At 49.1% G+C, this 11060-nt stretch overlaps 1 protein-coding gene and 1 pseudogene across 2 annotated transcripts; both read right to left on the bottom strand.

Annotated features, from left to right (window-relative positions):
- LOC102842102 overlaps nt 1-5034 on the bottom strand; it is an 18591-nt pseudogene extending 13557 nt beyond the window's left edge.
- Nucleotides 5035-6665: 1631 nt separating this feature from the next.
- GTPBP3 (GTP binding protein 3 (mitochondrial)) lies at nt 6666-9505 on the bottom strand. Of its 2 annotated transcripts, none has more exons than XM_006877126.1 (9): nt 9453-9505; nt 8868-9115; nt 8691-8777; nt 8388-8590; nt 8140-8212; nt 7897-8040; nt 7574-7739; nt 7063-7341; nt 6666-6891 (listed from the first exon to the last, which is right to left on the bottom strand). In XM_006877126.1, the coding sequence occupies exons 1-9, from the start codon at nt 9503-9505 to the stop codon at nt 6666-6668; spliced, it is 1479 nt and encodes a 492-aa protein (XP_006877188.1). The 2 variants fall into 2 exon arrangements, with proteins under 2 accessions (XP_006877188.1, XP_006877189.1); XM_006877127.1 differs by having other exon boundaries at nt 7063-7278.
- Between the last annotated feature and the right edge of the window lie 1555 nt (nt 9506-11060).

Raw genomic sequence — 11060 nt, 5'->3', positions numbered from 1 at the left:
AATTGTTATCAGGACTGATTGTGAGGGTTGGAAATGTAAAGGTAGATGTTTTATAGCAAGGAGGGGAGTGATTAACTTTTCAGTCTAGGAGCAGAGGTTCCTAGGACCATCAAGGGAGAAGAGCAGAGAGTAGGACCCTACCCAGAGAAGCAGTGATGCCTGAGATGGAGGCAGAGACAATGATGTGGAGCAATGGATGGAGCAGCTGGAGACTTTAGATCCAGAAAGGGAGAGCGACTGTGTGCTGAAGACCTGGGGGGTACAGGGAAGGATTGCATGGAGGGGATTGTAACCATGGCAATGAGATAATATATGATAGAATGAATATAAAACTAATGTTCTCCCAAGTAAACTATCACATAATTCACAATAAAACATTCAAGAAAAATAAATAAATAAATAATATATGAAAAAAAAAAGAAGGAAGTGATTGACTTTGCAGTCTAGGAGCCGAGGTCCCTGGGACCATCAAGGGAGAAGAGTGGAGAGTGGGACCCTACCCAGAGAAACAGTGATGCCAAAGATGGAGCAGCTGGGGACTTTTAGACCCAGAGAGGGAGGGGGGCTGTGTGCTGATGACTGGGAGCAGGCTTGCAGGGTATACCCTTTGGTTGGTTGATAATGCATGGAGGGGATTGTAACCATAGCAATCAATCGATATACCAATAGGATGAATGTAAAACTAATGTTCTCCCATGTAAACTATCACATAATTCACAATAAAACATTTAAATAAATAAAAAAAGAGGGAGCCCAGATCCAGAGGGCGCAGAGGAAGGTAGAATCTCCAGAGTAGTATCCAATCTGTGTGGGTGGGGCAGATGAAAGGAGATGGGGATAGCACTCACGTGGCACAATAATGAATAATTGCTATCAGGACTGACTGTGAGGGTTGGAAATGTAAAGGTAGACGTTTTGTAGCAAAAGGAGGGGAGTGGTTGACTTTGCGGAGGCTCCTGGGACCATTAAGGGAGAAGAGCAGAGTGCGGGACCATGCCAGAGATGGAGGCAGAGACGATGATGTGGAGAAATGGAGTGGCTGGGGACTCTAAAACAGGGCTGTGTGTTGATGACCAAGGGGCAGGCTTGTGGGGTGTACCCTTTGGTTTGCTGATGATGCATGGAGAGGATTGTAACCATGGCAATGTAAGACATACAATAGAATGAATGTAAAGCTAATGTTCTCCCATGTAAACCATCACATAATTTACAATAAAACAGTTAAAAAAAAAAAAAAAAATGCCCTGCGTGCTGGCTCTGTACCAAGACAAGGACGCTTGGTGAAATGAAACTTGTAAGAGTTTCCTGTGCTGAACAGCAATCCCCTCATTCTCCAGAGAGATGATGAACCACTCTTCTTTCTTGTCTTTCAAGGCAGGGAGCAGAGTTCACAATGCCCGGAGGAGAACTGACAACTTGCACCCACATCCCACACATCACTGGTTAACCTAGCAGTGGTACTCATACAGCCCCAGAGTACCCTGGGTAAATGTATCGTGGAAAGAGAACTTCCAAGAGTTGTCACCGTATGATTGGACTGGGACGTGCGCCTTGGTCCAGCTGGCAATTCCCTTCACCCTAGTGTTCTGCGAGAAACCCCAGCACAATGAGAAATCCCAAGTGCACAGATCTCTCTCTGGATCTTTTGATCCACATATTTTATAAACTCCATTGGAGTCCCTAGTTCATAATGAGAATAAAGCAAAGAATTGAACAGCTGCAGGGATTGAGAGTGTATTTTTCTAGTTGTCTATAACCAACAGAGGTTCATAAACGATATCATGGATGCCCTACAAGGAGTAGCTAGCAACTAGCTGCCACTAGCCAGATGGCTTGCAAAAAACACAATGGTATTAGACATGATGATAACAAAGAGGGGAGGTGTATGTGTAATATTAGGAAGTAAGTGTTGTACTTTTATCCCCGGCAACACAGTTCCTAATGGAACCATCACAAAGGCCTTGCAAGGATTAAACATGTTAGCTAATGATCTGGCTGAAAAAATGCTGGAATTAGTGATCCTTTTACTGACTGGTTAGAGGGGTGGTTTAGAAAGTGGAAAAAAATAGCTGCCTCAATTCTCAGTTCTCATAATGTTGTTGTTGTTAAGTACCGTGGAGTCGGTTTGGACTCATAGTGACCCTGCACAGGGTTTCTGAGGCTGTAAATCTTTACAGGAGCAGAACGCCTCATCTTTCTCCCATGGAACCACTGGTACTTTTGAACTGCTGACCTTGAGGTTAGCAGTCCAACTCATAACCACTACGCTATATAGTAGCTGGAATTTTGACAGCTATTGGATGTTGTCTCATACCCTGCATTCGAGGACTAGTCCAGAGGTTAATTGAGACTGTTGTGGATAAACAGACACCCATGACATACCAACAAACCAACTTATTACCCTTAGGGACATCCAGAGATGATACATTTTATGAGGAAGAAAGCGAACAGGTGGTAGATAAATTTGAGAAGTATAAATGAAGTGTAAAGAGAAAAGGGGAGGATTTGTGAGAACAAAATTCTCAAGCTGGTCCATCTTTAGCAATAAGGAGGGTACAGGAAATTGATAGACCAGACATAGATTGTTGGTTAACATAGCAACAGTGGCCTGTTCATCTATGGCATGTATGTGAGCCAGATGAATTGGGGGAGGGGGTTAGGAACCAGTTCCATGACTAGGAACTTTAAATAAGAATGCTACCATCAAGGGAGAGGAAAGATTGTTAACGCCATAGTACTCAGTGAGCTCTGGTAACACAGTGGTTACAAATCGGGCTGTAAACCGCAAGGTCAGCAGTTCAAAACTACCAGCTGTTCCCCCCGGAGAAAGACGAGGTTTTCTGCTCCCATAAAGATTTATATCCTCAGAAACCCTGTACACAGTCGCTCTGAGTTGGAACCGACTCCACTGCACATAACCACCACCACCACTCAGTCAATGAGGAACGGGGAGGGACTTTCTCAACCTAGAATAAAACGCTTTGCAAGAGCTAGCTGTGCGGTGCGTCTGCCTGTATCTTTTGGGTTTGGCGCCAGATTTGGCAAAATCAAATTACAAAGCCTTACTCTCACTAAAACGAGTACAGATTGGATTTCTTGAGCATTTGTCAGTAAGCACTCGTGGTAATTTATCAGTGACCTCATAACCAAGGACCGAGGTATCAATAATGTTCCTCAGTTTGAACTGCGGACCTTGTGGTTCAGTCTGGTGTTGATCCTACAGCACCACACCAGGAACCCTTTCTTCCTTGATTTTGCTTCATAAATAGACTTGTTACTCCATTTGGGAGCATTTGATTTCACTTTGTGAGTTCAACTGTGTCCCCAGTTTTTGAAACCTCAATAAATCGCTTTGCTTTTAAATAAATTAATAGTAAAATTAAGTGTATGTTGCCTTTTCATTAACAGAGGGCATTTCAGTGTGGCTTGTGTATAATCAATAAAGAATATTTAACATTCCTCACATTCTGTAGATGACCTATAGTCAGATGCTTTTAAAAGTCAGCCTGATAAGATACAATAGCATGTTGAACTTTGCTTTCAAATTCTTCACTCAGACTAAGTTGTAATCTAGGATTGTCTTGAAATTGGTATTTAAAGGCACATGAAACTGTTAAACTGTTGTATATGTGTGATTGGTAATGGAGCAGAAGGCTCAAGGTAGCAGAGATGTAGGATCCCCACATATCTGTGAAGTACATGGTCACAAGGCTTAAAGATCAATAAAATATAAGATTATGATTTTTAAAAATGCTTTGAGCAGGATATGGAGAAATTAGAACTTTCATGCATGGCTGGAGTCCTGGTGTGGCCCTGTGGGTTAAGGCACTAGACTGCAAGGTGGGTTTAAACCACAAAGTCAGATGGTCAAGCTCACCAGAAGCTCCTGGGAAGCTCTACACAGGGTCGCTGTAAGTCTGACTGGATGGCACACAAGAGCCTGCATTGCTGGTGAGAATATAAAAAGGTACAGCTGTTGTGGCCAAGTTTAGCAGTTCCTCAAAAAGGTGAACATGTTGCTGTTGTTGTTAGATGCTGTTGAGAGGGTTGATTCATAGCGTCCCTAAGTACAACAGAAGGAAATCACAGCTGAGTCCCATGCCAGCCTCACAGTTGCTGTTGTGTCTGCACCCACTGTGTTAATCCATCGTATGGAGAAGCTCTTTTTTGCTGACCCTCTACTGAGTATGATGTTCTTCTTCAGGAATCGGTGCCTCTTGATAACATGTCTAAAGTCCATGAAATGGTACAACCACTGTGGAAGACAGTTTGTCAGGTCCTCAAAAAGTCAAACATAGAACTACCAAAGGACTCAGCCATTCTAATCTTAAGTATCTACCCAGATGAACTGAAGGCATCAACACAAACAGAAACCTGTGACCAGTGTTCATGGCAGCACTTTACACCAACCCTTCCACAGATGATGGAGAAACACAGTGTGCTCATCCATACAACAGCATACTACTCAGCCACAAAGAGAACTAAAGCACTGATTGGGGTTACAACGGGGTGAACCTTGAAATCCTCAGGCTGAGCAAAGTGGCAGTCACAAAAGGGCAAATCCCACTTATATGAAACATCTCGAAAAGGCAAATGCATAGAGACCAAAATTTATTAGCAGTAACCAGGGGCAGGAGTCCCAGTGTGGCGTTGTGGGTTAATGCACTGGATTGCAAGGTTGGTGGTTCAAGCTCACCAGCCACTCCTCAGAAACCCTATGCTGTTGTTGTTAAGGGCTGTCAAGTCGATTCCCACCCATAGTGACCCTGTACAGGGTTTCCAAGGCTATAAATCTTTAGGGGTACAGAAAGCCTCATCTTTCTCCCACGGAACCGGTGGTAGTTTCGAACTGCTGACCTTGAGATTAGCAGCCCTACTATACAGGGTCGCTATAGGCCGGAACTGACTCCACGGCACTGGCACTTAATAACAACAATCAGGAGCAGAAATATGGTGTGGGTAGTTGCTTACGAGCACCGAGTTTCTGTTTGAGGTGATGGGAAATTTCTGGAAATAGTGGTGATCATTGGACATGATGGATGTAATGAAGGTCACTGAAATGACACTTAAACTGGCAATTTTTTGTTGCATATATTTTATCAACATACAATTAAAAAAAAGTGTTTCCAAAACTTAAAAAGGAACAACTATTTATCCAACAATAAACACTATGCAATGTATGTACACAAGACAGAAAAGAATTAATAGGTAAACCCACAAGTGTGCAAACGTGCAAAGAAAGTTCTAGAAAAACACATGTTAAGCTGTGACCCCTGGAAAGGGGGTGAGGGAGTTTTCCATGGTTAAACGTTTCTGGATCACCTAAGTTTATTGTGAAGAAATGAGTTCCTTTTATGTGGCTTTTTGCCTTGGTTCTTTGGAAAAGCAGTTGGAGAAACTTTCCCCCTAAGCCGTTGTTTCCTACCCTAAAGAGTTTGCTACTATTATCCGGGTTGACTGAAATTTTCTGGGTAAGTTGCAAACAACCTGTACTTTAATATTTTTTGTCTGGCCGTGGACTACAGCCTGCTATGTGATTCATATGCATCTTGCATGGACTGGTCGATATAGTATGCAAATAAGTAAAGTGATTGTAGCCTAGTATGCAAATGAAGTATCTGTGGCCAAGAAGGAATTGGTCAGTTCACAGCCCTGGTAGGAGGGCCTACCTTGAAACTTATGAGGAGTTTGAGGATATATACAGCCAACCCCACAGAGAATTTTCAGACAGGAAGTAGACAGAAACAGAGGAAGAAAGAAAAGAGAAGCAACGGAGACAAGGAACTTCCTAAAAGGGCTGTTTAACATTGAAGACAGCAAGAAGCAGCAGAAACCTATTACTAGGAACGCAGCTGAGAGATCTGAACAAACCTGCTATCGTGGATGGCAGGGAGGCCAAAGGCAGAGAGGCCTGTCCTAAACGGGCTGAGGGAAGGCCTGCTTGGCTGAGAGGGAGAAGAGATGAGCACAGTAGAGATAAGGGTCTGCTTGCTGATGCAGCTGAAAGAACTGGCCTGCTCTAAAGGAGGGGATGGGGTGGGCTCCCAGACTTTGCTTGAATGCTTCCTGGTCCTCAGTTGTAACCTGTTTCTTAACAAACCATTTAACCGTGAGGATGGTCTGTGAGTTCTGTGGGGCTAGCACACACAAAAAGCTTGGAGAGTGGAGACATGTCTGACCTCCAGCTCAGAGGGCTCAGCTTTGGGCTAATCCTGGTCATTATGTGCCACGAAGTCAGACAGGTCCTGACGTTACGCTGACTCTTTTACATGGACATTCCTTTGGTACTTTGCAAAATAAATGAAAAACTATGAAACAAATAAATACCCTGAAAGTTGCCCTCCACAATCCCAACCCTCTACTCCGACTCACCACAGCATCGGACACCCAAAAGGGACCTCCATTCAGCCCCACTCCAGAGCCTGAACCCCCAGTCAGTCTCTGCAAGGGATCAGGCTGGTAGGCCACAGCTTGGTTAGCACCAGCAATATGAAGCTGATTACCTATGAAAGCAGCTCTTCACAGCCCTGTTTTGGGATCAAGCTCTTCCTTGGATGAATGAGAATTCCACTTGGCTTAAACTGTTCCCAGATTCCTCAAGTCAAGTTCTGGCCATCTGCCCAGACTTAGGCTGAATCTTGGACTCTCATAGGGTATACTGCCCCTCACTTGCCCACACAGAAGTCCCGGAAGATGACATCCAGGATCTCTTCAGTGCCCCCTCCCCCTGTGAGATGGGTCAAGTGCCCCCGGGCAATGCGCAGAGCCTCGGCTGCCAGGGCCAAGTCTCTGGCCTCCTTGTAGTGGCCGAGGGCATCCAGGCAGCCCTCCAGGTGGTGCTGATGCCTTGCACGAGTCAGGAGCGGTGGACCTGTGAACGGATCTCCACACCTGGAAGAAACCGAGAATGTGATCACGCTCAATATTCTTAACTGTCTTGCAGGCTAAAGGTTGGGGATGGTTGCACCCATTCTGCAAATAGAGAAACTGGGTGTGAGGCAGAGATATGCGCCGAGCCAGTGGAGGCCCCACCCAGGTCTGGGGTTAGGTGAGGGGGCTCACACTGCAGCCAGCTCCTTCCTCAGTGCTTCTAGGAGGCCGTCCAGCCCCTCCCCGGTCAGACAAGACAGCAGCAGGTGCGGGGGCAGGTGGGGATTGAGGTCTGTGCCCTCAGAGGACAGTAGGTCCATCTTGTTCAGCACCAGCAGAAGGCGCTGGCTGCTCCCATTGGGGCTCTGGGCTCCTACGTGAGCCACAACTGTGTCCAAGAAGTCACAGCTGGAGGGGGAGCCCAGGTCCGAGGCGTCCAGGACAGCCAGAACGAGGTCAGCTTGCTCCAGCCTATGGAAGCAGGAAGAATGAACTGAGCTTGGTTGTGCACAAGAGGGAGAGGTAGATAGGAACAGAGGTAGAACTGTCTTCCCAAAATCACGAAAGTTCCCCACTTAAAGAGAGATGAACAATCTTTTCTCACTCAGAAGGAATGAACTATAAATGCAATAGGGAGAAAAGGCAGAGGAAAGAACTGGTCGTGTCCACTCCCTTGCCCTGCCCACCACTTGGCCCCACCCACCTGACGCGGGCTCTGCGAACACCCTCCTGTTCCACAGGCCCTACGCCTTCACGAAGGCCTGCCGTGTCACTCAGCAGTACCGGGAACCCAGCCAAGTCCACGGGAGTTTCCAGCACATCACGGGTGGTGCCTGGTTCTGGAGACACGATGGACACTGGCTTCCGGCCTGGTGGGGGTGGTCAGAGGGCGGAGGAGGGGTGGGTATAAGGGAGCCCACCCACCTCCAACTCCACCCCTGGACAGAGCCTTCGTGCACCCTGCCCCTAGCTCTAGGTCCCAGCCTCCCCTACATACCAGCCCTCCTCTGGCCTGCCTCCACGCACTGAGCAAGTTTACCAGGCTGCTCTTGCCAGCGTTGGGCGGACCTGCAACCACCACGTGTGCCCCAGAGCGGAGCCGCTGCCCACGACGTGCATCTCGGAGATGTGCACCCAGTGCTACCTCCAGTCCCCGAACTGCGCTGTCCGCTGGGGATAAGCATAGGGGTGGGAGTGAGGGCATTTACAGGACTTGGTCGCGGAGTGGGCGTGGGGTGTCTTCAGCCCCCACACTCTGGCTGGCCCCACCTTGCTCTAGGACGTTTTCCTCCAGATTGTCATCCTCACCGAAGTCGATATAAGCTTCCACGTGGGCCAGAGCCTGTGGGAAGGAAAATATGAGCACTTAGGGACCTCTCATCTTCCCAGGCCCCCTGATTAATGGGCTTTGGGCAGGAGGTTCTCAGACAAGGGAGACACGGGTTCTCACGCTGGCGATGGGCAAGTGGGAGCTCTCACACAGGAAATGGGTGGGAGGTCATGCCCGTTGCACTCGCCTTGGTGAGGGTCTCAGCCCAGTTGTGGCATAGCTGGCCCAGTTCCCCATCCAGTTGGCGCAGGGCCTGCCGGCGTTGCGCCTCTGTCTCCGCGTGGATCAGATCCGCCAAGCCCTCCACTTCGGTCAGGCTCAGCTTCCCATGGGCAAACGCGCGCCTGGTGAACTCGCCTGCCTCTGCTGGTCGCAGCCCTGGCACACCGCCTACGGAGAGGCCACGGTCCTGAGACCCTGAGTCAGGGGACATACCTCATCCAAGCCCACAGGCAAGTCAGGTCTGTCTCAAATAATGCCACCAACTCACCCAGGGCCTGCAGGACCCCGCTCACCACCGCTGGGCCTCCATGAACGTGGAACTCGGCACAGTCCTCACCCGTGAAGCTTTGGGGTCCTAGATGGGAGAGAGGTGAGAGACCAGGGAAGCCACATCCTTACAGGGGGCACTCCAGGAAAAGGGGTTTCACAAGCCTGGCTTCCACACCTGGGAACCACAGCACCAGAGCGCGATCCAGTGGTTCCTTGGAGCGCGGGTCATGGAGGAGACGCAGGCGAGCGCTACGTGCCGGGGGCAGGTCCCGGGCCGCTGTGAGGCTCCTCAGGGCTGGGCCGCTAGCCGGGCCGCTGGTCCGGATCACAGCGACACCGCAGCGACCTTGGCCAGAGCTGAGCGCGAAGATGGTGGTTCCGGAGCCGGAGGCCGGGGCTCCGCTGGCATGGCGCAAGCACGACCTGGGGAGGGAGAGGCACAGTTGGAGTGTTTGGGAGGCTCTGCTGAGGATGGCAGGTGGGCTGAGGACTCGCAGGCCAGGGGATGCCACAATCAGGGACTTTACGACTAGGAGTAGATACATTAGAGCGTCTAGGCCGGAGTGTGTGACCCGATGGGGGCTCTGCAACAGGGGTGGACAAATTGGGGCTTGACGCCTGGAAAGGGGGCTAATAGTGGCTTTGAGACAGGGAATGAGCACCCCCAGACCTCAGAGGATGAGTTCAAGGCCCAGGCAGCACCCGACGGCCACCCACCCAATTGCCACACATCCTCTCCAGGGCACCCCACCAGCCCCACCTGAAAAGTCCATGCGCCTCTCGGGCCTGCAGGGTCCACAGCACCCGCCACATGGATTCACAATCTGGGGCCCCGCCTGTGCGCCCAGCCGGCGCGTCTGTGCGGCTTCAAGTACTGGCAGGAGGTCCCGGTTCCTTCGCTGTTTGATTGGCCAAGCCTTCAGCGACTCTCAACTACCATTGGGTTTCTTCTGAGACATCCCGCCCAAGTACTGCATATCTTCATTCTTACTGGTTGGTTCAAGCCGCTCTGGAGGCGGGAGTGCAGTGAAATGACGTTCCCCGACAACAGAAGTCCCTGGTTTTTGGGTCCTAGCCCAGCCGAGATTCCTGAGACAGGAAATGAAGAGCAGGAGATAGGACACCTCACAGAACAAGGCTACAGAAATGACAGCAAAGGGAGGGTTCGTTCATTTGTACCCTCGGGCCACTCTGTAGCCTGAGATGAGGCAAGAACCTATTGATGTTAGACTTTCTTGTCCTAGACAAGAAAGCTACACTTCTCTGCGGGAGTTCTAGGTGCAAACAGTAAACAACTGAGCTGTTCACCAAAAGATAGGAGATTCCAGTCTCCAGTGGCACGCGAAAGAAAGGCCTGGTCACTTACGTCAAAAAGATCAGCCACTGAAAACCCAATGTTCTCTGTTCTACTCTGACACACAAAAGAGGTTGCTAAGAGTCAAAGTCGACTAGATGGCAAGGCGTTTGTTTTGGTTGTCTAAGGCCAGTTGAGATCCAAAGCTCAGTGCATCTCACACTCAGGGCCAAGAAATATCTTGCCCTGAGCTTCTGGGAAGATTCCTACTTGCTTTCCCCCCAAATCTCCAGTCTCCTCGCCCCTCCCAAACCTTTCCTCTGTAAATTCTCATCGGCCTCGAATGCCCTTCCTCTTCACAAACTCATCCTCCCGGCCTGGCTCCAAAGGCTCCTCTTCCACGAAACCCTCCTGAGCGCTCAGCACAGCCCTCTCAAGGCTTCCATGACCGCTTCCATGACCCCTTCCCTGTTCCAGTCCTAATCCTGACGCTCTGTGGGTGACCAGTTTGTTTCAGTCTCACCGAAGGCCAGAAAAGGGAGTCCTGAAGATTACTTTCAGGTTAAGCCAGGACAGCGCCTGTCCGGCGGAATAAAGCGCTGTTGGTGGAATTCCAGGCACTGGACTGGGCGGAGTCTTCCAGGTCTCCTTCAAAGTCAATTCTCTGGTTTTTGAACAAGCTGGGCGGGCGGGAGGCACACTGCATTTTGTTAAGAGTTCGAATCTGACCCCACACCAACCCGTTCAACCTCCTATTTTCATCTATAAAACTGGAAGACAAGATTTGATGTTTCTGAGTTATTCTACTTGTCACAAGTATACATCAAGCGACTATTGTGGGCTAAGCACTGACAACCAGATCCTGCTACTGTCCTTGCTGAATTCCCAGTCTAACGGCAGACACTACTCACTGAGTAGTTCAGAGGGGTAAGAGTGTGAGACAAAATGGACGAGTAAAATTTTCATTTCAGATAATAAACACCAAATAACACTCATCTGCCACTTTGTCATACTGTGGTGGCTTGTGTGTTGCTATGAGACTGGAAGCTAGGTCACCAGTATTTTACACCTGTA

The sequence above is a fragment of the Chrysochloris asiatica genome, unplaced genomic scaffold (genome assembly GCF_000296735.1).
Source record: "Chrysochloris asiatica unplaced genomic scaffold, ChrAsi1.0 scaffold00442, whole genome shotgun sequence".
Lineage (NCBI taxonomy): Eukaryota > Metazoa > Chordata > Mammalia > Afrosoricida > Chrysochloridae > Chrysochloris > Chrysochloris asiatica.
Note: the sequence above shows the minus strand (reverse complement) of the source record. Positions and strands in the feature narration are given on the sequence as shown.